The 26,102-nt window shown below is 35.5% G+C and overlaps 1 protein-coding gene across 1 annotated transcript in view; it reads right to left on the reverse strand.

Annotated features, from left to right (window-relative positions):
- The window catches only part of LOC150092549 (prenylcysteine oxidase 1-like), an 83,976-nt gene that overhangs the window by 44,703 nt on the left and 13,171 nt on the right, over nucleotides 1-26,102 (reverse strand). Inside the window, exon 2 of the mRNA XM_090414444.1 lies at nucleotides 10,029-10,235. Coding sequence (XP_090270570.1) covers nucleotides 10,029-10,235 — 207 coding nt within the window. The remainder of the gene's footprint in view (nucleotides 1-10,028; nucleotides 10,236-26,102) is intronic.

Consider the following 26,102-nt stretch of genomic DNA (forward strand, 5'->3'; position numbering starts at 1 on the left):
TTTTACAGGATTAAAATCATTTTTACAGAACTGTGAAAACTAGAGCCATCCTTGGAAATCGAGCAAGAGTGGGAGGACTAGATTGTTTGGTTGGAGAGTGGTGAATGAATGGAATATATTGCTGGCATCTGTTGTGGATACTGTGAATCAGTATGAAAAAAAGTATGATAGATGTCAGGCGAATATTAGATAGTGCTTGGCATGTTTAAAACCACCCTTGATGAGTCAAATGGACTCCATGGAGTTGCCTGTGTAATAATAATAATGATGATGCTCATGTTTATCAGTCACATATGTTATTTGGTATATATCAGACATAAAATGTTCATTGTATTGCAAGCCTTTAGATGCTTGTTGCATAATGGAGGTTTTATGTCTGATATACCAAATAACGTATGTGACTACCTTATGTTATTATTAGTTATATGTTTCAAAAATACAAGAATGGGTGAAATATGTAGAAGAACTCTTTACTGATAACAGACAGAACCCAGAAAACACTCATGAACTGATGGAAGGTCAATGCATTCTAAGATCAGAGGTAAAATGTGTGTAGAACTCAGCTAAAAATGATAAAGCCTTAGGCCCTGATAGAATACCAGCAGAAATAGTAAATTTATTAGAAGGTGACAACATATTATATTAGTAAAGCTATTTAATAAGATCTACAATACAGGCATAATCCCTCAAGACTGGTTATAGTCGATCTTCATCATGCTACCTAAAAAAGCAAATGCAAAAACTTGTAATCACTACAGAATGATCAGCCTAATGAGTCATGTTCTCAAAATGTTTCTGAAAATAATTCAGAAAAGAATATACAGAAAATGTGATGACACCATTAGTGATACCCAATTTGGCTTTAGAAACGGTTTGAGAATGAGAAGGCTCTTTTCTGTTCTCAAATCTTATTCCAAAAAAACATTTGCATACAGTTCATTTGCTTCATTGACTTCGACAAAGCATTTGACAAAGTTCGACATATTAAAATGATTGCACTATTAAAAGAATTGGATTAAGCAGCCATCAGGATCATTGAAAACATATATATTGGAACTAAAAGGCATCTGTTCAAGTTGATATTATTACAGACTCCATTAATATCAAATGAGGAGTAAGGCAAGGATGTGTGCTGCTTCTTCTTTTTAACATAATACTCAGAAGCCACATTTCAAAAAATTTTAAAAGGAAGAGTGGAAGGGATTAATGTAAATGGTGAAATCATCAGTAACATCCAATATGCTGATGACACAGCTCTGCTGGCTGACAATATTCAGAATCTTCAGAATCTTCTGATGAACAAAGAGAGTGAAAAAATGGGATAAAAAATAAAGATTGCCAAAAACTAATTCGTGGTCATAAGCAAGAATCCAATTCTTAATTCAACACTTTCTTTAAATGGGAAACAAATTGAAAGAGTGACAAAGTTTATATATCTCAGATGCTGGTTAAATGAAGAATGCAATCCAAAAAATGAAAAAAAGTTGGAATTGAAATGGCAAGAAAAAATGTTCTCCTGATGAAATCAACACTATGTAAACACAATTTAAATTTAGAGCTTAGAGTGCGCATGGTTAAATGCTATGTATGGTCTGTACTGCTGTAACAGTGCAGAAACTTGGACCTTGAAGACAACATCAATAAAAAAACCTGAAGCCTTTGAGATGTGGTTATACAGATGAATGTTAAAAATCCCTTGGACAGCAAAAACATCCAGTCAGGAAGTACCGGAACAATGGGGATATAACTTTTAGATACTTTAAAAAGAAGGAAAACTGCATATCTTGCTCATCTACTTTGTAATGAAAAATATAAGATACTTCAATTGATTATAAAAGGGAAGATAAATGGAAGAAAAAGACAAGGAAGACAAAGAAAATCTTAGCTGGCAAACATCAGACAGTGTACTGGCATGAGCTCTAAGCGACTGTTCAGAGTGGCTGAGGATCACTCAAAATTTGCCAAGGTGATCGCCAACCTGCCGACTTCCGATAGGAGATGGAACTCAAAGAGGAAGTTATGTCTCAAAAAAAAAAAAAAAAAAAAAAAAATATATATATATATATATACTGTTAGAAGTTCTCAGATATTTTGAATATTATCTAATATGTTCATCTTCCTAACAGAGTCATTAAAAGACAAAGAAACACATAGCAGTTTAGTTTATTTTTACAATATATATATATATATATATATATATATATATATATATATGACTAAATTCCACAACTGTAGTTTGTTACTTACGGTCTTTAGGTACAGAAAGGCTTAGGTGTTGTTGTTCTATCTAACAGGTAAGCTTAAGTGTTGACAGTTATCCATGACTTGTTTTTGAACAGTATTACCAACACCAAATAATTTTATCAAAAGATGTTTTATTAACTGCTTATATTTCGCTGAATTTCAAATCACCATCATCAGAACAAAACACACTTGTACACGCAACAGTAAGTGAAACAATACATTTACAATGGACAAAAGATCTAAAGTGATTTTAGCGCCTTCTAATGTTAAAAAAAAAAAAAAACATTACAGCTATGTGGGAGTTGTTTTAAGATAAGTCTCCCAAATATTTGGCAAATTAATGCAACCATATTTGTTAAGGTTAGGAGAATTCTTCAGTCATTGCTGACTCAAAAAATAATCTTTCAGATCTGTTATGACCCCAAAATAGCACATTAGTTTTCTTCGATCTAATCCTGTGTGGAGGAATGTCCAAAGAGTGGTCTGCCAGTCCTGACTTGCCATAGTAATAGTAACAAAGGTAATTTTTATGTTCTTCCAGGCAGATGTTAACTGATCTTCCTGTTCGCCCATAGGAGGCCAAGTCACGGTCACAGGGAACTTCATATATTCCTGAGTGTGCTAAAGGGTGAAGTTTATCCTTAGGTGAGTGGATCAGAGTTGCTAGTGTGACATGAGGTTTGAAAGTGGTGCGAAGACCATGTTTCATCAGTACTTTGGCTATGTTTTCTGATGTACCTCTGACATAGGGAATAGAAATGGTCATGTTGTGTTCTTGTTTATTAGGGGAGTGAGGAGTAATGGGACTATGTAGTATTTTATCTATTTTGTAAGGATTGTAGTCATTGGCCAAGAATGTATGGAAAACAGATATCTGAGTTCGGTGGTCAGAGCTGTATTGTTAGAACAAATGGCTCTGGCTCTGTGTGTAAGTGTTTTTAAAATGCAATACTGCTGGACTGGATGATGATGTGGTTGTTTATGTAGGTATCTTCCTGTGTGTGTTGGCTTTCTGTAAATGGAAAAAGACAGTGATCTATCTGAAAGGCGGAAGACTAATGTGTAAAGAAATCATAAGCAGTTATTAGATGATTTTTCTACTGTGAAGTGGATTTGGGATGTTGGCTGTTTAGGTAGGTGACAAACGCATCCAAAGTGTCTTGAACATGGGGCCAAATGGCAAGCTCATCATCTACATAGTGTAACCCCACTGTGGTAAGTACTTTGTTTTCAAAGTGTTCCATGTAAAAATTTGCTGGAGGGGAGGGGACCCTTAGCCATACCATCAATCTGTTTGTAGATTTTTCCTCCCCATGAAAAGTAACCTGCATACATAGTAAATTTGAATAATTCAAACATACAGGGGCAGACTTGATCAAATCAAGAGTGTCTATAAGTTTTACATTGGTAATAATAAAGAGGTGAAATAAAGAGGTGACATCAAAACTAACAATTATGCCTGAATTTTTCAGGATATGATTTTTAACTAGAGTTTTGAAATGGACTGAATTTTTTACAAAAGTAGAGGAGTTGCCAGTAAAGGGAGCAAGCGACTTGGCTAACTGTTGGGCCAGTTTATACGTGGGACTATCTATGCTATGACTATGGGGCATAGGGGGATATTAGGTTTATTGATTTTTGGTAATCCATAAATACGGGGTGGTTTAACATGGACTGCTTTTATTTATTTTTATTTTTTGATGATTTCTCTGGGCACGAAGTCACTTTCTCGGTAATTTTTGGACTGTTTTCCTTTGAGACATAGTGAGGGTCTCAATGTATAATTTAGTATGTGGAACCGTCACATAGGAGTCCTTGCTTTTTTTCAAAAGTTTAAAGCAAACACCTGAAGAAATATGAACTCCTACAACAGCACAAACATACCAAGTTCCAACCGCAACTTCAAAGAGACTGTGTGGTAGTAAACCTATCGTCTGAAATACTCACAGAAGTAGCCAAGAACGCTCTCACTCTAGAGTATATCTTTGCCATCACACCCAAACAAATTCCAAAATTAGAAATCATGATGAAGGTAGAATGGGTCATCTACGATCTTCTGCTGGCAAAGGCCAATAATGTGCATTTACATATAGCAGTATTCTAAACAAGGTTAAGCCTTCAAAAAGCAACATACCACATAATGAAATAACTGACTTTAAAAAAAGTTATATAAGAATAAAAATATTATTATTACAAAAGCCGATAAAGGAAATGCAACATTTATCATTGATCAAGAAGATTATAACAGAAAAATGCAAGATCTCCTATGTGACAGTTCCACATACCAAATTATACATCGAAACCCCACTATGTCTCAAAGGAAAAAAGTCTGAAAATTACCAAAAAAAAGTGACTTCCTGACACAAAGAAATCACCAAAAAAATAAAACCAGTTTAGGTTAAACCATCCTGTATTTATGGATTACCAAAAATCTAATATTCCCCTATGCCAAATAGTCGATAGCATAGAAAGTCCCACGTATAAACTGGCACAAAAGTTAGTCACGTTGCCTGCTTCCCTTATTGGCAACCACTCTACTTTTGTAAAAAATTCACTCCATTTCAAAACGCTAGTTCAAAATCATAGCCTAAAAAATTCTGACATAATGGTTAGTTCTGATGTCACCTCTTTATTTACCAATGTAAAACTTATAGACACTCTTGATTTGATCAAGTCTAAATTTCGCCCTGGTATTTTTGAATTATTCAAATTTACTGTGTATGCCATGGGGAGGAAAAATCTACAAACAGATTAATTGTATGGGTTCCCCCCTCTTAGCAAATTTTTACATGGAACACTTTGAAAACAAAATATTTACAAGCCACTAGTGGAGTTACACTATGTAGATGATGTGTTTGCCATTTGGCCTATGGACAAGGCATAATAAATTTAGTTTAATCCTTTATCCAACTATAAGCAAACAAAGTTTGCGCTTGAGTTGGACCAAACTCTCATCATTACTTGTCTTAGTATCTCCCATAATGCAAAGCACATCTCCTTGCAGACATGTATAATGCTATACATTAATGGAAGGGCCACTACCCAGGCTGGTTTCGACCTTTATTGAGGTCTCATCATTGGGCGCCAGACTCAGAGGTGGTGATACTAAGGTGGAATCAATGGAGAAATCATATATACCTATACGAGTTGCCAAAAGGTGTCTCACCTTATTATTAAATTACTCTGGATTTAGAGAAAGATGTTGGAAGTTTTATCCCACTTGGTTAGACTATAATAAATTTAGTTTAATCCTTTATCCAAGTGCAAGCAAACAAAGTTTGTGCCTGAAGTATCTTAGAACTGAAGCAACTCGTGGTAAAGGAGGACCAAATTCTCATCTCCACTTGTCTTAGTATCTCCCATAATGCAAAGCACATCACCTTGCAGACATATATAAAGCTATGCATTAAGGAAAGGTATAGGTAAATAAGACTTCTCCATTGCTTCCACCTTAGTATCACTGCCTCTGGGTCTGGCTCCCACTGACGAGACATCAATAAAGGTCGAAACTGGTCTGGGTGGTGGCTCTTCCCTTAATGCATAGCATTATACATGTCAGCAAGGAGATGTGTGTTGCATTATGGGGGATATTAAGACTCGGTCCTGAAGATACTTCAAGCGCAAACTTTGTTTGCTTACACTTGGATAAAGGATTAAACTAAATTTATTATAGTCTAACCAAGTGGAAAAAACTTCCAACATGGACAAGGCACTTTGGATGCTTTTGTTACCTACCTAAACAGCCAACACCCCAAAATCCACTTCAAAGTAGAAAAAGAATCTAATAACTGTTTACCATTTCTTGACACATTAGTCACCTGCCTTTCACAGATGGATCACTATCTTTTTCCGTTTACCTAAAGCCAACACACACAGGAAGATACCTACATAAACAATCACATCGTCATCATCATCGAGTCCAATAGTATGGCATTTTAAAAACATTACACATAGAGTCAGAGCCATTTGTTCTAACGATACAGCTCTGACCACCGAACTCAAATATCTCTGCCATACGTTCTTGCCCAATGTCTACAATCCTTACAAAATAGATAAAATACTACATAATCCCATTACTTCTCCCTCCCCTAATAAACAGGAACACAACATGACCATTTCTATTCCCTACATCAGAGGTACATCAGAAAAGATAGCCAAAGTACTGATGAAACATGGCTTTCACACCACTTTCAAACCTCATGTCACACTAGCAACTCTGATCTGCTCACCTAAGGATAAATCTTAGGCTAACAGGAAGATCAGTTAACATCTGCCTGGAAGAACATAAAAAATACCATTGCTACTATTTCTATGGCAAGTCAGGACTGGCAGACCATGTTTTGTACACTCCTGCACACAGGATAAGATGGAAGAAAACAAATGTGCTATTTAGGAATTGTTACAGATCTGAAAGATTATTTTTTGAGTCAGCAATAACTTTGAAGAATTCTCCTAACCTTAACAAATACGGTTGCATTAATTTGTCAAAATTCTGGGAGACTGTTATCTTAAAAGCAACTCCCACATAGCCAGAATGTTGTTTTTTTTCTCTAACATTAGAGGGCGCCAAAATAGGACTTGAGATCTTTTGTCCATTGCAATTGTATTGTTTCACTTACTGTTGCGTGAACAAGTGTGTTTTGTTCTGATGATGGTGATTTGAAATTCAGCGAAATATAAGCAACTAATAAAACATCTTTTGATAAAATTGTTTGGTGTTGTTAATACCGTCAAAAAATAAGTCATGTTGTTGTTGTTATTTATTCATAATAGTGCTTCAAGGATAAACACCAAGAGAGAGAGAGAGAGAGGAAAAAAAAATCAATTTATTGAGCTTACTAATATCTTGCTGATTTTCTATTATTATTATTACATGACACCTCCAGAGAGCCCAAAGACTTGTCGAGGGAGTGCTCCTACTCTACAACTCTGTCTCCACCCACTCAAATCCACCAACTACAACGAACTGCAACTACACCAACGCCATCTACCACTCACCACCACCACCACTAGCATTTTCACAGATAATCAAACATCCATTCCCACAGTGGGATTCACCTGGTTTGCCGGGTGGTTAGCGTATTCACTCTCCAGCCTTTTTGGCTGGAGAGTGAATATGCTAACCACCCGGCCAACCAGGCCAGCAAACTAACATCTTCAGAGCATAAATGATAACTGTGACAAGCACACATCACCCAACTAAATCATTATAGAAACCATTCAAATTATAACTGAAACAGAACTAATGTCCTCACACAGCAATCTCTAAGGGCCAAATAACCATTAAGTTAATTTAGAGAAGTCAGACTATCTGGTCTCAAAATGACTGTCTCTTGCATCCTTGGTGAATTAATACAACAATACTAGTTAAGATTTGGTATGTGCTTCATAGCCAATGCTAATTCAAAAAATTTTAGTCCTCAGATCTACAGCGACTTGTATGTAACACCAATATCTTCTTCCAGCTAATCCCATGTGAAGGAATTTCCACAGTATGGTCTGCCATTCCCAACTTAAACAGATGATCACAGATGTAATTTTCGTGTTCTTCAAGGCATTAACAGTTCTTCTAATATGTCCAAAGTAGACTAAATTGTTGGCACAAGGAACTTTATATACTCCAGAATGGGCAAGAGGATGAAGTTGATCTTTAAGAGAACAGATAAAAATAGCTAGCTGAATGAGTGGTTTAAAACACTGATCTAGTAGTAACCCCTTTATATATCAATCGTATCCCCACTTTCTCCTCCTGAATACTGAAAGGAGTATTCAGAACATGATCTGTTAATCCTGACTTGCCATACAGATGATCACAGATATAATTTTTGTGTTTTTCAAGACTCTATACCTCTCCAACAAATTCTGCAAATTGAATTCCTTCAATCTGTCTTCATACTGAACATTCCAGAGACCAGCAACCACCTTAGTTGATTGTCTTTGGATCCCTTCCAATATCTCTTTATCCTTTTAAGAACTAGGTGACCCACTCTGTGCACAATAATCCATATATGGTTTGATCAAAGCCTCATACAACAGAACCATAATATTCTTACTTCTACACATCAGTGTCATAATGCACTGTGTTATACTCACAAATGTAGCAAAATGTCCTAAAATTTCAGGTTCCTATCCACTAACACCTCAAGATCCTCATCTCCTCCACCCACCTTTAGGTCTTCCTGTCAATTGCATATTCTGCATTCCATTCCATCTATGCTTAGTAAATTTTAAAATCTTACATTTTGCAACACTGAACTGTTAACCCGATTCAGCCAGTCTATCCTGTCTATCCAGTCTTCATGCATACACATCTGTTCTACATCTGCTTTGCATCATCTGCAGATCAACTGCATATCACCATTCAAACCTTTCTCTATATGCAAATTAAACAGCAATGGTCCCAAAACAGACCTCTTGGGTACACTACTAGTGATTTTCCTTTTTTACGATACTGCTCTTCCATACACGACTTGCTGATATCAGACAACCAATCTCCAATCCAGTTCCATCGTTTCCAATTTAATTACCAGATTTTCATGCAGCAATTTATCAAAGGCTTTTGCAAAAAAGTACATATAACACTGTATATTTACCTCCATTGTCCAAATACAACCTTGTTATAATTAGTAAGTAAACTGTTAAAATGCAATTTTCTTTCAGAAAACTTCTGAATCATGGTCCTGAATAACTTTACTAACATTTTAACCACAATTCTGGACACACACTCTGGGCTATAATTCAAAGCCTTCATCTTATCACCTCTTTTATGAAGGGGAAAATTTTTGTCCTCTTTCCACTCCTCCTTTGGAACTTAGTCCAACCTAATATTCATGTTAAAAAGATATGTGAGCACTCTTATTAACTCTCGGGAATATTCCTCCTCAGATATTTATAACACTGCTTACACTTGATCTAAGTTTTACTAAGGTTTTAACATTGTCACTTAACTCACTCTCCTTTATTAATTGAGATGATCTGGAATAAATAAATTTATGACACTTCATTAACAAAAAAAAACAGCAGAGTATTTCATTATCACATTTAGTCAATTTGAGTACAAACACAACTTCACACCAAGACAGCTAACATGCGAATCAACAAAACTGAGCTGAGGAATGTAGGGGATGGAATGGCAAATAACATGTTGAATCCTGCAACAACATGCTGTTTGATGAGTCACAGGTACTTATAAACCTGCATTACATCTAACTTGCCTTTATTACCACAAGTTCTACAGCCTTCACAATTCTTATATGTTTGGACACAAGAATTTTAATACTTTATACAATTCCTATGAATATTCTACTCTTTCTTTGATATCAAAATACTATTATCCCTCTCTCTCTCTCTCTTGAAAATGAAATGAAGGAATGAAATGTGAAAAAAAAAATTAATTACAGATTATAGAGTTTCTATGATTAGATGTTTAACACTTCATGTACCTGTATATAAATGTTAATTATTTTTTCTTTGAAACCCAAAGTTTGAAACCCAAAAAAGTTATGTGGAAGATCAAATAACAATTTGAAATAACAAATTTTAATTTGTTCAAAAAATTTGAGGCAATTTTTTAATAGAAGAAATGTATATTCTACTATATGTTTAAATGAAATGCACAAAATATTAGACATAAATTCAACCTCAAAAGCAAATGTCTGCCATATTGAAAAAAAAAAAAATTGTTTGTCTGAAAATGCAAATAAGAAATCAAAAAGTACAAAAGGTCTTTGGTAATAATAATAATGATAATAATATTAAAAAATATAATTATAAATAAAATTTACCAAGAAATTTAAGGAAGTTTTTGAAGTATAAATTGCTAGGATGGATAATTGAACCTCCTGCTTCATACCGCTTTCCAGCAATTTCGGCTACTGCCAATCTTCCTCCAATTGATTTCATTTCATACAGATCAACAGCACAATTTTCCTGAAACAAATTTTTCAAGAAGTGTGAAGCTGATGCTCCTCCAATGCCTCCTCCAAGGATTGCTAAAAGGAGTAAATAACAATATCATTGTTAATATATGCATATTAATTATATATCGATAATAATACTGTTAATCTAATAGTGCACGCAAATTTGTAAAAAAGTTACTTTATTCTGCAGCACATACATATTAACCTTCAGACAGAAAAGTAGAAAAATTATGATAAACCAATTTGTCCTTTCCAGACTCAGAATTACTGTTGCAGACAATCACATTAAGTTAACTGTTCTGATCCTTCATAGAATTAATAAAAAATCCTTCAAAAGTATGTTAAATTATAATTAAACTGCTAAGCATCCATGTTGTTTTATTGCAACATTCCAATATATCTATCCACAGGCTCCTAGAAGAGTAAGATTGTGAATTTTTTATTTTTAATTTGGATAAAAGTTTAAAATTCATATTCATTCTCTTCAAATACATGTCAAAAACTTTGCGCTGCATTTCAGAAGACTTCATTGCCACTGTGATAGGCTGTGGATGGGGTATACAGAGCCAGAAAACAGATAAAGTTATATCTGCATTTACAATAAAACCCTTCAGGGAATTAATAACTGCATCATTGTTTGGCTCACTAAATGAGTAGCATGTCTGTAATGTGGTATCTTAAACTCATTCACACTCTTGCAAATTCATAACACATCCCACTCACCTGACACACTCTCTCTCTATATATATATACACACAGTAAAACCCCCGAAGTTACGCAGTTGGTGGGACCAACAAAAAGCGCATAAGTCGAATTCGCATATCTCAGGGTATAATTTTGCATGTAATTTTATATACAAACATATAATTGGGACCAAAGGTTTAAAACAAACACATATTTTTTAATAAATATAATCATAATTGTAGTTTATTGTATATAAAAAAAAGAAAGTTATTTCAATGTCGATGGTTTCATAAAATCTAATAGATTCGTCTAACGGCATAATGTCTTTTTCTTGTCACACAAAATTTCTTCATAGCAAGCTAATGATTTTTTTATTCCTTGCCTTATGGCTACAATTCGTTCCTCTTTAGAATCTATGTCCTCCAAAATCTGTAAACCTTTCTTTTATGATTGTTCTTACTGTGGATTCCTGTAGATCGAACTTCTTTGCTAGCTCACAAATTTTCATTCCGCCTTCAAAATCCTTAATAATGTTGAGTTTTGTTTCCAAAGTCAATGTTTTTCTTTTCTTGCTAGCTGTAGAAGAATCGGACTTGCTTCTTTTGGATGACATTATTATTTTTTATATGATAAAATTTTTATCATAACATTAAACAATTGCAAGGTTTGTAGACTATAAAAATCGTGTATGAATGGAGACCGAGCAAAACATGTCAGTGCTTGTTCACAGCATGTGCGGCCAGTGCCTGAAAGATACGACTAGTGGTGAGGCGTGAAGTGGGACGGGAATACGTACATATAAGAAACCGCGTAACTCCGGATTCGCGTAAGTCGGGGTATGACTGTATATATATATATAAAATTATTTATTTTATACAATCCAGGGATGGCTTCTCATTCTTCTCCACCCTGCAAACTGTCCTTCCATATCATTTTTATCAATGTTTCCATCATATCATCTCTCTCTGCCAACTATTCATGATGCACTGTAATTTACATTACATCAACCTCTCCTCACAGCCAACATTTCAGAGTCCTGTACTGCTTAAATTACTATCTCCGAATCCTCTCTACAGTTTCGTCATTGCAAAGGGCATCAATCATACCCACTGACTGGAAAGATCTATGTTTGAATCCCATCCAGGATGTGCAGGCTTTTTTTTTTTTTTCATCATTAAGTGAGTTAGCCAATTTTATATGGAGCTGGCAGGAGTTTTCATCATGCTAAACAGCCAGAAGAACATACAAAATTTACAGACAAATACACTGGTATTACAGCCTTAGCTGCTTCAGGTGTAATTCCAAAGACCAAAATCTGTGTACGACATTTCACATGCGGTCTGATAGAGGTCTTGTACAGTAATTCAACTGTCTCCTTATCTTGAATATTAGGTGCTCTCCTTATCATAACAGCAACATGAATCTTTTCGACTCTAGCAACATGCTAACTGAATCCAAGTCTCTGTTGACCATCACTGCAAGATCACAAACCTTGTCCACTTTCCAAAATACAATCCTACAGATACAGTATACAGCATTCTACTCATGTGCTCTGAAATGGTGCAAAACCTTGCACTCTCAGCAATTAAAATAGTAATGTTCATTTGTCCAAGCTAACAACATGCCATTTAAGCCATTCAGAGGGGACCTGACATCATTATCATTCCTTATAACTCTTCCCAACTCTGCACTATCAACATATTACTGAAATTTCCTTGTTAAAATACATAAAATATTATTAACAACTAAGGTGACTAAATAGTTAGAAATATCTGTGGCATACTTTTTTTTTTATCTGCCTGATTATTATTATAATTTATTATTTTCTTTTTTGGGAGAAAATGCTCCCTAATACATACCTTTCTAGTTCTTTCAGACAACAAAACTATAATAGATTACTGAGCTACCCAACTCAATAATCTGTTATCTTTCCCAGTTTTCTCAATTCATACTCACCATGCTGAAATCTGTCTAATGCCTATGCAAAATCCAAAAATATGAGTCTCTCTCTCAGTGCATTCCTCATCACTGGTTGAGTAGAAATGTCCAAATGGATAATGGTCCTGCTCTCCAAACAACAGGTTTTGGGCTTAAATCCCACTGTGAATGTGGCTGTTTGTAAATGTTTTTTGCGTTTGTTTGCAAATACATTAGCGTCAGTGCTGTGGTTCAGCTAAGATTAGATAATCTGGAACCCCTGCTCTAGTGATCAAATGTAACATTTTCAAGCACTTCAGGCTTCTATGGGTCACTAGAGCAGGGGTTCTAGATTATCTAACCTTAGTTGAACCATAGCACTGACGCTAATGTATTGTTATGTTGCACTATTATATACGTGGAATGTTTCAGAAGATACAATGCAAAAGTGAGGATTATAAAAAGTAGATTAAAAAAGCAGTTGGATACCAGCAGTAGAACTCCAAAATTTGACTAGCATTAGATTAACAAAGGATGATCTTGTAAAGAGAGGGTATTAGTCATTATAATGTACAGGTTATGAATGTTAAGTAACCTTGCTATCTATCCTCCACTGCGAGAAAGATGCCTGCTATGAGACTTAAGTTAAAGAGCCTAGTCAGAGGCATTATCAGTTCCTCTGCACATAATCGTAAAATGACAGTTTGACAAGAATATACAATGGTGGAACAATTTTTTTTTTTAACAACAACAAAAAAAAAAAAAAAAAAACAATGGTCAAGAACTCAGTCCACTCATTCACACATTTCCTGAAAATATGAACCAATATATCATCCAGATATGAAACAAATAAGAGTTCAATGCATACCGGAACTAACTTTGCAGGTGGTCACTAATATTACTAGAACTCATAAAGCAGCTTATTTGTTAATCGTATATCCTCTTAATTCTACTAAAATGTTATTTTTACGATGATTATGATTCAGGCTCACATGGAGTCATAAGACTCATCGCAGAAGGCCAAAAATAAAAAACACGAAGTCTATCATACTACTCCTTGAACACATTCACTGTTCATGCTCATACCACTCTATCAGGCAATGCATTCCATCCTCTAAGCAAAACATATAACATTGAAACATATAATATATTAATATGGTTAATAACCCAAGCATTAGAAAGTATTTGATGGAAGTCTCTTTTGTCCATGAAAACTCATGCATAGACAAAGAAGAGTACTTGAGGAATAAAAATCATCTAAGTTTTTCCCCTCTTTTCTGTTTTTGCAGTATAGTAGGTATTCAAAAAATGCAAAATAAAATGAAGATATTTTTATTATTATTAATCAGGTCTCCATGAGTCACAAAACTCATATCACGGGAGGCAGAAAACAAACTCTCCCATATCACTCCTAAAACCCACTCGCCATTCATGAATGGATTTAAGGAGTGGTTCGTGCTCTCACCATTTTATCAGACAATGCATTCCATGGTTCAACCATTCTCCAAGCAAAGAAATCACTCCTTACTGTCTTGCTCACAACTTTCTTTTGTAACTTCTAGGGATGGCCCACTTGTCCTCACTCCTTCCCCTTGTTCCACCAAATGAAAGAACTCTCCAGTGTCAACTCTGTAATTACCTCTCAACAGGTAAAGAGTCTCAATCATATTACCTATCCTTCTATCTACCAAACCCTGCAGTTCAAATTCCTTCAACCTACCCCATAACTAACACTGTACAGTGCTGATATCATATTTCTTATCCACCGCTGCACTTTTTCCATGGTTAATTTATTCCCTTCAGATGTTGGTGACCCAATTTGAGCACAATAGTCCAGGTGTGGTCTGATCATGGCTTTATAGGATGGAGTGTGTTAAATTGTGAATGAAGATATTCTATATATTATAATACTTCATTCATATTTAACATAATCCATCATGTCATAAGCAAGACTTGTAAATATTATTTGTTGTTAGTCTCTTGCTTGTAATATGTTATTCATATAAATGCTTTTGAGTTTTGTTTGTTATTAATTAATTATATAATCTTAGGATATGTAATAGTAATAAAAAGACTCTATATAAAAATGTCATTCATTTTTATTACTTTATTCTGTAAAATTTATTATAAGAAACTGTGTGTATATAAATTTAAATGTACTTTATATGAACTGTGATATATTTTTTTTATTATCTCTGTAAGTGAAAGTAAATTTATAGAATTCTACTGATGGGATTTGATTGGCTAATAATGGAAAAACTGAGTTTATTTTTAGTTAGCTTCTGCGGAGAGCATGAGCTACTGTGTATGATGAGAAAAGTCAGGATATAAGCTGAACTGGTTAGAACCGGATTTTGGAGGGAAAAAGAGAACGGAGTTGATTGGAAAACAAAAGTAAAAAGAAAGAGAAGCCTTAGAGACAGCATAGAGATCAGTAGCGAGTGGCAGAAGGAGAATTGATATATGCCGTAAATCGACTAGGAAAGGACCGGGAATTAATAAGCATTTCGAATTACTTCTATGGGAGTTCTGATACTATGATAAATTCCAAATGTTTAGTGGAAGAATAGTGCAGAACTGAAGTTGATACATAGAAGAAAATAAGGAGTTAGTAGATAACTTAAACCAAGTGCATCAAGACATGTATTTCTGTGTCTATAATTCAGTTATTATAGACACAATTGTGTTGCCATAAAGTAAAAGTCAACAAGAATTTCAAATGTGCTTATGCGAATTTGATGTGTAAAAGCTGTAGCCCGGTAAGAATTGTCCTTTCTATAACCTGTGTGAAGCAATAACAGTTAATCGTTGTTATTGCAATAATAATCAATCGCTGGATGTAAGATGTATTGAAGTACTTTGCCTTCGAAATGATAAGCGCTATGGTGTTCTATTAAGTGTTAACTGACTGAGAGAGAATATAGAAATATCTGTCATAAGATTAGCTATTGTTACATTTGGAAAGAAACTTTTAAGAACTGTTTACAATCTGATTGACTGAGCATAAAGAACTGAAGGGTGAATGTTTGTTAGTTAATGGATTGTAATTGTTCTGAATACTTTGAACTAAGCTGATATATTTATGATTTGATTCATCTAATTGGATAGAGAGAAATATGTGAAAGAAATACTAATGTTTTAAGAATTAAGAAGTGTTAACATTAGTCATAATCTTCAAACCTAATTGAGATGTTACTAATATCTAAATGTGAATTTTTGTATATTTTCAATTGGATAATCTTTTGCAGATAGTTATACTTGAATGTATATGTTGTACTATTCCACATTAAATGTTTTCTTTGTTGAGTTAAACTTGGTGTTTGCCTGATTTTCTTTCATTGCACCGCTCATAAAATTAATCGGACCTTTGCGGAAGCCTTAAAAGCTATTAATAACCTCGGCCTGAAGATAAAGTGATAATAGAAGTATAGTTGATGATTGATTCCTCTATATTATTTAGACTAATCTGAATATAGGGTGGCACAGTATAATATAAATTTCTTTATATTCAGATGAGCATCAATCAACAACTAATGAATAAAAACGGAAAATTTAAAGAGGTAAAGATAAGATTAACAAACCAACAAAAATGGAACAGTCAGTTAGGTAGGACGTTCCAGCAAATGACAACTCTTTAACTCTACATGTGAGTGTCATTCTCAGTATTGCAACAATCTTTTGAGTTACCTTCACCACCTCTGCAGTATGTTCTCTAAATTTCAGGTTTCTATCAATCATCACTCCCCACATGATTCAGTACAGTTCCTCCTACAGAGTAGGCAGTCTCCCATCGATGTATCCCAAACTTAAGGACTTTACATTTAGTTCTGTTAAACTGAAATCTCAATTCATTTGCCCATCTATCCAGCTTATTCAAAACTTCTTACAGGGCTACCACATCTGCATTATTACACATGGGTGGTTGTTTGCAGATTCATATCATCTGTAAACAACTGAATATCACCCTGTAATCCATTGAAAATATCAATGATATAAAGATTAAACAATATAGGTCCAGTACCGAGCCCTGTGGGACCCAACTTGCAACCTTCTGCTTCCTTGATACTGCTCAATAATACACAACTCTCTGATGCCTATCAAATAGCTAATCCCAAATTCAGTTCACTAACTTCATCTAAACCCATGTGCTGCAACTTAAATATCACCTTATTAAGTGGTGCCCTGTCAAATGCCTTTGTATAATCCAACCAAAAAAATGCCCCATCAATCATTTCTGTCACTTTATGATAAAAGGAAATGATATTACTAAAACAAGAGCACCCTTAACAAATCAAAGCTGACCTTCACAAATAACATTACTTTCATCTGTCCATTGCTGTAATTGATCCTCAAGTAATTTCTAAAAAATCTTAACTACTGATGAAATACAAACTGGTCTATAGTTTAACACTTCCAGTCTGCAACCACCCTTATGCAATGGACCATCTTACTCTCCTTCTGCTCCTTGGGTTCCCTTCCTGTAGCCCGACTTTTATTGAAAATCAAGGTCAATGGAGCTGTCAGTTCTTTAGCACAATCTCTCAAAACTCATGGCAAAATTCCAGTCCCTTTGTTTTATTGCCATCCAGAGTACTCTTCCTCCTGCATGTCTAAATCTCGAACCTGCCCTATTCCTCTAGTATTAAAACCTACTTCTACAGGATGAAAAACTCCAATAAAGTTTCATTGAACAACTCCACTATGTCCTTTGCATCAGTCACTCTATTCCCATTTTTATACAACAATGTGATTCTTTCATAATCATTTTACCTCCTACTAGCCAAATAATGAAAGATTTCCTTAGGATTTTCTTTGGATCTCCAAATCAATCTCTTCTCATATTCCAGTTTTGCCTTCCGTAACATACTAGTCCTGAGTCTTATATTCTTCATGCATCTTCTCTCCAATGTTTCCTTATATCTCTTCCATAACCTGTTTTTCTCCTGCAGTTGTCATTTGATATTGCTTGTTCCACTTTACACCAAATTGTGTTCTGTTCCTCACTCATGGTATACAATTTGCTATTGGTGCTAATAAATATTCCTTCACAAGTTCCCAAGCACTGAAGATATCTCATTCGTCCAATTCATCCATTCATGGAACTGCCCCAAACTGATATCTAAGACTGTTATAATCACCTGTCTTATAATTCCATATACATTCCCTTTAATAAATTTAGTTTAATCCTTTATCCAAGTGTAAGCAAACAAAGTTTGCACTTGAAGTACCTTCAGGACTGAGGCAACTCGTGGTAAAGGTGGACCAAGGTCTCATCACTACTTGTCTTAGTATCTCCCATAACGCAAAGCACATCTCCTTGCAGACATGTATAATGCTATGCATTAAGGGAAGGACCACTACCCAGACCGGTTTCGACCTTTATTGAGGTCTCGTCAGTGGGAGCCAGACCAAGAGGTGGTAATCCTCAGGTAGAAGCAATGGAGAGGTCCACCTTAGGATCACCACCTCTGGGTTTGGCTCCCACTAACGAGATCTCAATAAAGGTTGAAACCGGTCTGGGTAGTAGTCCTTCCCTAAATGCATAGCATTATACATGTCTGCAAGGAGATGTGTTTTGCATTATGGGAGATACTAAGACAAGTAGTGATGAGACCTTGGTCCACCTTTACCACGAGTTGCCGCAGTCCTGAAGATACTTCTGGTGCAAACTTTGTTTGCTTACACTTGGATAAAGGATTAAACTAAATTTATTATAGTCTAACCAAGTGCAAAAAAACTTCCAATACATTCCCTTCTCTCTGATACTCATGCATGTCTATTCATCTTCCAAGTAAAACCCATACTGTCACTCTCTCCAGCCAGGGACAAAGATGTCATCTCAGTTACAATCAGATCTTTCGATGCTATGACCAAATCGAAAACTTTTGAACCTCATTTTCTTTCTACTACTTGTTGCCTAAGACATTTGTCCCTCAAGAATTCGAAATTTCATTTCCTTACTACCACATACATGCAGTTTCTTCTTCCCAGTTTATATAAATCTCAAATAACAATCATTCTTTTTGCACTCACCAAGCTCAACTGTAAACATTTACTGCTCTTCACTCTCTAAGTTCCCTGGCTTATAGTAACACCCCAATAATATCCTGTCCTTCCCACCTCTACTGCACACCATATGCTTTCAAAACCATTAGTGCCACTGCCCTCTAAATCCTCCATTCTGAGATGACATAACTCATCACTTATCATAAGCAGTACTCCACCACATTTGCCCTTCCTGTGGCATTGAAAAATGCTATATCCTCCTACTTTTATTCCTGTTAGTATATCCTGATCTTAATCAATAATGTCTCAGAGATCCCAGTAATCTTGGGACAGGCTGATAGTATCAGCAACACTAATTCATCTCCTTTATTCCAGATACTCCTGGCATTAGTATAAAGAATCAAAGCATTGCCACTGTTTCTATCCCTATCATTATCCCTTTCACACTTCACTGGATGAGGCATTACATGTATTCTCCCTTCTTACAAACAACTATTCCCACAAGAGGTCACCCCCTGCTACTATCCGCCCCGATAATTCCAGTTTCCCTGCATTGATACACTGACTTGTTTGGAAAACAACATTCCCTCAGGTGCCTACATCCTTCCTCTTTTGAATGAGGAAGGGCATAGCCTTCTCATGCATACAGTTCCTTTCTGTACTGAAATGCCCTCCAAGCATCCATGTAATCCAAGCCTCTCTTTTGACACATTCGACTATTACACTATTCATTACTAATGTCCAGCTCTGCATTATCATACCTGGGCAACACACTCGCTATCTTTCCCCCTGTCTTCTTCCATACATCCTCAAGCATGAACCTCAGATCTCTTGCCACCCAATTCACACCGCCTCTCAAGTCATTCATGCTCACCATAACAGTCATCTCATCTACCATTTCACCTCACTTTATTGCCATAGCCACACTTTGCATCCTTCCTCCAGGCAAACACTCCTCTAGTATTCTATCTTTAACACCACTGATCATCGAGTCGTCATATGTCACACTTCTTACCATTCTGTTTTTGTTTTGCTCAAATAGATCTGTCACTCTCTCTCTTCTAACACTTTTTTCTTTGTTCTCCCACTTACCTGCATTCTGGCATCTCTCCATCCCTGGTATCTTGCCTTTCTCTCATTCCTTCTTTTTCACTGGTTCTCCTATTCTCTCATCTTCTATCATTCCCAGAACACTCTCACTCCTACTCTGATTTGTTGTTTCCAGTTGCCTAATCTCTTCTTTCATGCTTCTCAACTCATTCCTGACACATTCCCCCTTCTTCTTTCAGCGCAAGCTCTCTCTCTCTCTCTCTACAAGCTACCTACTCTTGCTCAACATTCATCCTCCCAATCAACACCATCTCTAAAAACTTCACGATTTTCAAACTTACTACATTCACTACTTTTATATTTTCATTCACATTCCACTTGTTTTCCTCACCCTCAATCATGTCACTCATCTCTCTCAGTCAGTATTCACCTGTTTCTGACAGAATGATGCTGAGATCCATTATGGTAATTGCTAAATCACAAAGTTCTTCCCAGTTTCTACATTTTATGCAGACATACATTCCCTGATCTCTTATGCATATGCTGCAAGCACTGAATACTGCAAAATACAATAGTCCTTAAACAGGGGCAGACTTAGTGATAAGATATTGGCAAACAGATGCAGCTGTCACCATTATTTAAACACTGCACAAAGAATATCACAAACTATACTGAAATGTTGCATTTACTTATAAATTCCCCAGCTGCAAATTACCCACAGACTATACATTCTGTCTAGGTTAGAATCCCCATAATTTAAAGTAAAAACTCTAATAAATAATAATGAAAGCTTATCTTTTTTTTTTTGCTGCTACCTAGTAAGTCGAACTAATTCTTAATATCTTATGAAAAATACAAACAAAAGGTACAAGAAGTGGTATTACTAATAGATAAAGAGAGAGTTTTTGTTTGTTTGTCACCAAGGATGTATGAGTATAATGACAAACAAAATTATTGAATTTTAAAAAAGAAATTAGTTCAGCCACCAGATAATCAGCAAAAAAATTGCATAAGTTACAATCCTTTAATTTAAATTTAATTTACAATATTTCACACTAATGACTCCAAACATATAAATTCCTACATCATTTGTTAATTTTGGGTAAAGTAAAGAAGTTGTATTTTGGGGCAAAAAAACAATCTTCATATTTTCATTAAGATCAGCAAGCCACACCCTAGGATGACTGGAAGCATTATCCAATAACAAAAGTGCTTTAAAGGTAAGATTATTTTTCTTGCAGTAGTCTGCAACTGAAGGACAAAAATAACAGTTGAACTACTCCTCAAAAAGAGTTCTGGTCACCCAAGCCTTCTTATTTGATTTCTAAATTACTGGCAGTTTTTGTTGGTTACATCCTCTTAATAATATTGGATTTTGCATATGATAAACTAATATTTTTCTTGCAGTAGTCTGCAACTGAAGGACAAAAATAACAATTGAACTACTCCTCAAAAAGAGTTCTGGTCACCCAAGCCTTCTTATTTGATTTCTAAATTACTGGCAGTTTTTGTTGGTTACATCCTCTTAATAATATTGGATTTTGCATATGATAAAGTAATACAGGCTTGAGTTTAAAGTGGCCTTCGGCATTGTCTCCTAATAAAAATGTAAGATGATCTTTAGATACTTTGTATCCTGGTTGAGATGCTTCAGTTTTAGCTAGGAAAGCTTTTGCTGGCATACACTTCCAAAAGAAACCAGTTTCGTCAAAGATGAATATTATTGATGATTGTCATAATCACTATCTTGAATTATCCTTTGCAATTCTTCAGGAAACTTGGCTGCAGAATCTTTATTAGCACTAGAAAATTCCCCAGTTATGCTTACGTTAAACAGCTGAATTTTTAAAATGGTCAAACCATCCTAAACTTGCAGGAAAGCTTTCACGTTCCTCTTGAAATTTGGTCTCTTTCAATGATGTAAAACTATTGAAAGCTTTTGCCTGAATATTCCTTGTACTAAGAGGTATTCTTTTTTGATTACAATCCTCAATCCAGAGTGATAGAAGATGTTCCATCTCGATCATTAAATGGCTTCTATTTTGGGTGATCTGCATGCTTAAAGAAGCAGTGGCAACTTTTCCTTGTTCTTTGCTCTTATTTAATATAGTCCGAACTGTAGCCACATTGTATCCCAGGGCTCAGACAATCATAGTATTACTAGCGCCACTTTCATGTATCTTAATGACTTCCAGCTTTCCCTCTAACTTAATTACTTTTCTTCTCTTTTCATATTGCCACTTTCTTTATCAGTATTTCTCTTTTCCATATCAGGGGTTGAATATAATAAAGCCTTATAGGTATCTAAATTAAAGCAAAATGAAGTGATTTAGCAAGAGAAAAGTTTGCATGTCCGCTTGCAATGATAGTTTAAGTCGACTGTTGAATTTCAGAGGTCCCTACCTGCAGCACTACCACTGCCCATTTGCATATCAGGGGTTGAATATAATAAAGCCTTATAGGTATCTAAATTAAAGCAAAATGAAGTGATTTAGCAGGAGAAAACTTTGCATGTCCACTTGCGATGATAGTTTAAGTCGACTGTCGAATTTCGGAGGTCCCTACCTGCAGCACTACCACTGCCCATTTGCATATCAGGGGTTGAATATAATAAAGCCTTATAGGTATCTAAATTAAAGCAAAATGAAGTGATTTAGCAAGAGAAAACTTTGCATGTCCGCTTGTGATGATAGTTTAAGTCGACTGTCGAATTTCGGAGGTCACTACCTGCAGCACTACCACTGCCCATTTGCTGCTACAATGACAAGTGCCGCCACTTGCTGCAGATTGGCAACAAAAAATCGCATTAACTGATTAATCACTTGGTTGAAGAGGGAAATAGTATCATTTCACTCAATCACGCTAATTGATTATCGTGCAATTGAATGTGTTAAGCAAGACTACTGTACTGATTTTTGATCTCCAACTACCTATGTAAATTTATTTTTTAAAAAACTACTCATTATTTTAGTTATTGTAGAGTGTAAAGTCTATCAATCTCTCCATTTTCATCAGGACAGTTTTCTCCACAGCTATTATTATTATTACTCCCATGAAGTTGGCAAACTTATTGTGGGAGATTCATTCAACTCGCAACATATCTAGCATACTGAATCTTAAAATCCTTAACACTCGCTGCAATAACATATTCTGGTAATGCATTCCATTCACTGACAATTCTCCCTGCAGAATATCTACTCCTCACACCCCTCTTCACCACACTCTTACATAACTTCCAGGGATGGAGTCTGGTTCTTCCCCCTCTCGCCTGCAACTCTTTTTACAATTGTCTCTGGATTAATCTGATAAAATTCCCTCACTAGCTAAATGTCTCTATTGTGTCAATTCTTTTCCTTCTATCCACCAAACTCTGAAATCCTTGTTTCTTTAATCTCTCTCTCTTGCTCTATAGCCAACATTCCACAGACCTGATATTGTCTTAGTCACTCTTTTCTCTAGATCCTCTCCAATGTTTCTATATCACATTGAAAACCAGGTGACCAAATCAGAGCACAATAGACAAGTGTGGTCTAACCAGTGCTTTATACAGTGGCACAACCTCCTTATCAGTATATGTTACAATACTTCTTATCACAGCAGTACTATGATGTGCAGTCTTTGCAGCACTTGCAATGTACCCTCTAGATTTCAGTCTACTGTCAACCATCTTTCCCACATTTCAATTCACATCCACTTCCTGCAGTACAGTTCCATCAATACAGTACACAGCCTTATATCTCTGTGCTCCAAAATGCAACACTTTGCACTTATTAATATTAAAACTTCAACCCCACTCATTTGTCCAAGCTAAAAGTCTGTGCAGATCATTCTGAAGAAAATTAACATACACAGTATTTCTTATAATACTCTGCAACTTTGCATCATCAGCAAACAAATGAAATGAAGATCCCCAGTTAGTCCACATTATATATCATTTACAAACAAGCTAAACATCAGGGCCCAAGAAGAGAACCCTAAGGCATGCCACTGGTTACCCTCCTTTTTAAAGACACGGTCCCATCATATACAACTTGCTGGTATTGTTCAAGAACCAATCTCTGATCCATCTAACCAGTATACTATCTATTCTCATCTTCTGCAGTTTATATGAACTAATCATGTGGTAATCTATCAAACACTTTTGCAAAGTCCAAGAATATCACTGCATATGATTCTTATCTAACACGCTATCATAAAATGTGAGTAAATTACTAAAACAAGCCCTATCCTTCACAAATCATAAAGAATACTATGCCCATCATTCCAATCTTGTATTCTATTCCTAACCAGTCTCTTTAATACCTTGACTACAACAGCAGTTATACTGACTGGTCTATAATTGGAAGCTTCTGTCCTAGAGCCATGCATGTGGAATGGTACTATTTTGCCTTCCTTCCACTCTTTAGGAACTTTACCTACCACAAGACTTTTATTAAATAACCAGGTCAAGGGCATATCTAACTGTTGTGCACATTCCTTAAGAATACATGGTGATGTTATCCATTCCCACAGCCTTATTAATATCTAACCCAATCAACACCTAATATGCCTATGATTCTTTCACTTCCAATTCTGCTAATATGTTGCCATATAGCCATATGCCAGCAAAGGTTGGTCGATTGGTAGAGCTTCTGCTACTAATGGCTCGCAAAAAGTTAAGCAAGCTTGAGCGCAGTTAGTAGTTGGAAGGGGTTCAATCATTCGATGCTATTGTACACTCTCCCTCGATGAGTCTTTAGACTCCCTGGAGGTGTCACATAATAATAATAATATAGCAAAAGAATTCCCTTGAATTAATCTTGGCTTGATCAGCCAATCTCCTTTCATACTTTTTTTTCTTTACCATTATTAACCACTGTTTGCCCTCCTTATCCATTAACCATTACCACTAACTTACTTTACGAAACTATGAAAGTTTCGTAAAGTAAGCTGACCAGATAGCTTACAGGAATACACTCTCTGGCATTCAGGAGTTGCCTCCCAAACTACGACTACTCAAGCAACTCCTGAATGCCATGAAGTGTATTCCCATAAGCTATCTGGTCAACTTACTTGACAAAACTTTCACAGTTTCTATACATTTGGCTTTGAAATAATGCTAGATCTTATATCCACTTTACTCATATAATTTTGCATACTGAACTGAAGCCTTTTGGCTCTTTACTTTAGTAAATTTCTTTACCATGCTTGTTGCCTTACTTGCCTGCACTTTATACTCTTTATGGATCTGATTACCACCCTGCTTGTACCTTCTCCATAGCATTTTATTTTCTAACACAGCTTGCTTGATTTCTCTGTTCATCCATTTCATTCCTACTCTATTTACTTGCTTAACCCTTGGTATGCAGTTATAGATTGCCTGTGTTAGATACTACCTTACGAGTTTCCATTCACTATCAACATCTTTTCTGCACAACTCATCTACCCAACGTAATAATGCTAGCTGATTACAGAGTTTCCTATAATCACCCACCTAATAATTCCATGTATATCCAATTTTATCTTTGCCTTGCTACACTTAAGATTTTAAAATCTTTTTCTATCTTAACTAACCTCAAGATCTAAATCAATCCTTGCATATCGTGCACTATGTAGAAAGGCGGTCTAAAATTCTGGCCGATTCCCAGATTATTCACGTGTATCTCTTAACTGATAAAGGTTCTTTCTTAGTTAGGAGCAAACCCTTAATGATTACTATCTGAGATTGTCTCTTGATCAGATACTGGCAAATTTATTTGATACACTGTGCCAGACAATATCTTAGGATTAGAAGGGATTCTTATCCAAGGAGACCTTCCCAGACTATTATACAGAGGTGAAGAATCTAACACTAAATCTTATTAACAATATACTCTACTTCAGCTATGTCTAACTTAGTTTGCAATCGTGGCTTCTAGAATATCATATTCATCTTCCCCCACCCACCCACCCCCACTTTGGTTCCAGTTTATAAGGGGTATTGAATTCATATCTCAGGCCAAGGTCAGGTATAGAATACAAAACATATTTATTGAAATCCTAAATTTTACACAATCAGATATGTTATACACTCAGTCAATTCATTATCACTACACACTAAATTAGATAAATCAACTAAAACTCAATTGGATATGATCATTAACTTGATCTATGAGATTAACATTAATACACACCACATGCTAGTCTTAAATTATCCATTCTAAATTTCTCTCTGTTACGATAATCGCTCACATTAAACACTGTCACAATTCACCTATAATCTTTTCAGATAAATTATCCAGTGGAGACAGGCCACTATCAAAC

The sequence above is a fragment of the Typopeltis vanoorti genome, chromosome 25 (assembly GCF_054136105.1).
Source record: "Typopeltis vanoorti isolate ZY-2024b chromosome 25, IOZ_Tvanoo_1.0, whole genome shotgun sequence".
NCBI lineage: Eukaryota > Metazoa > Arthropoda > Arachnida > Uropygi > Thelyphonidae > Typopeltis > Typopeltis vanoorti.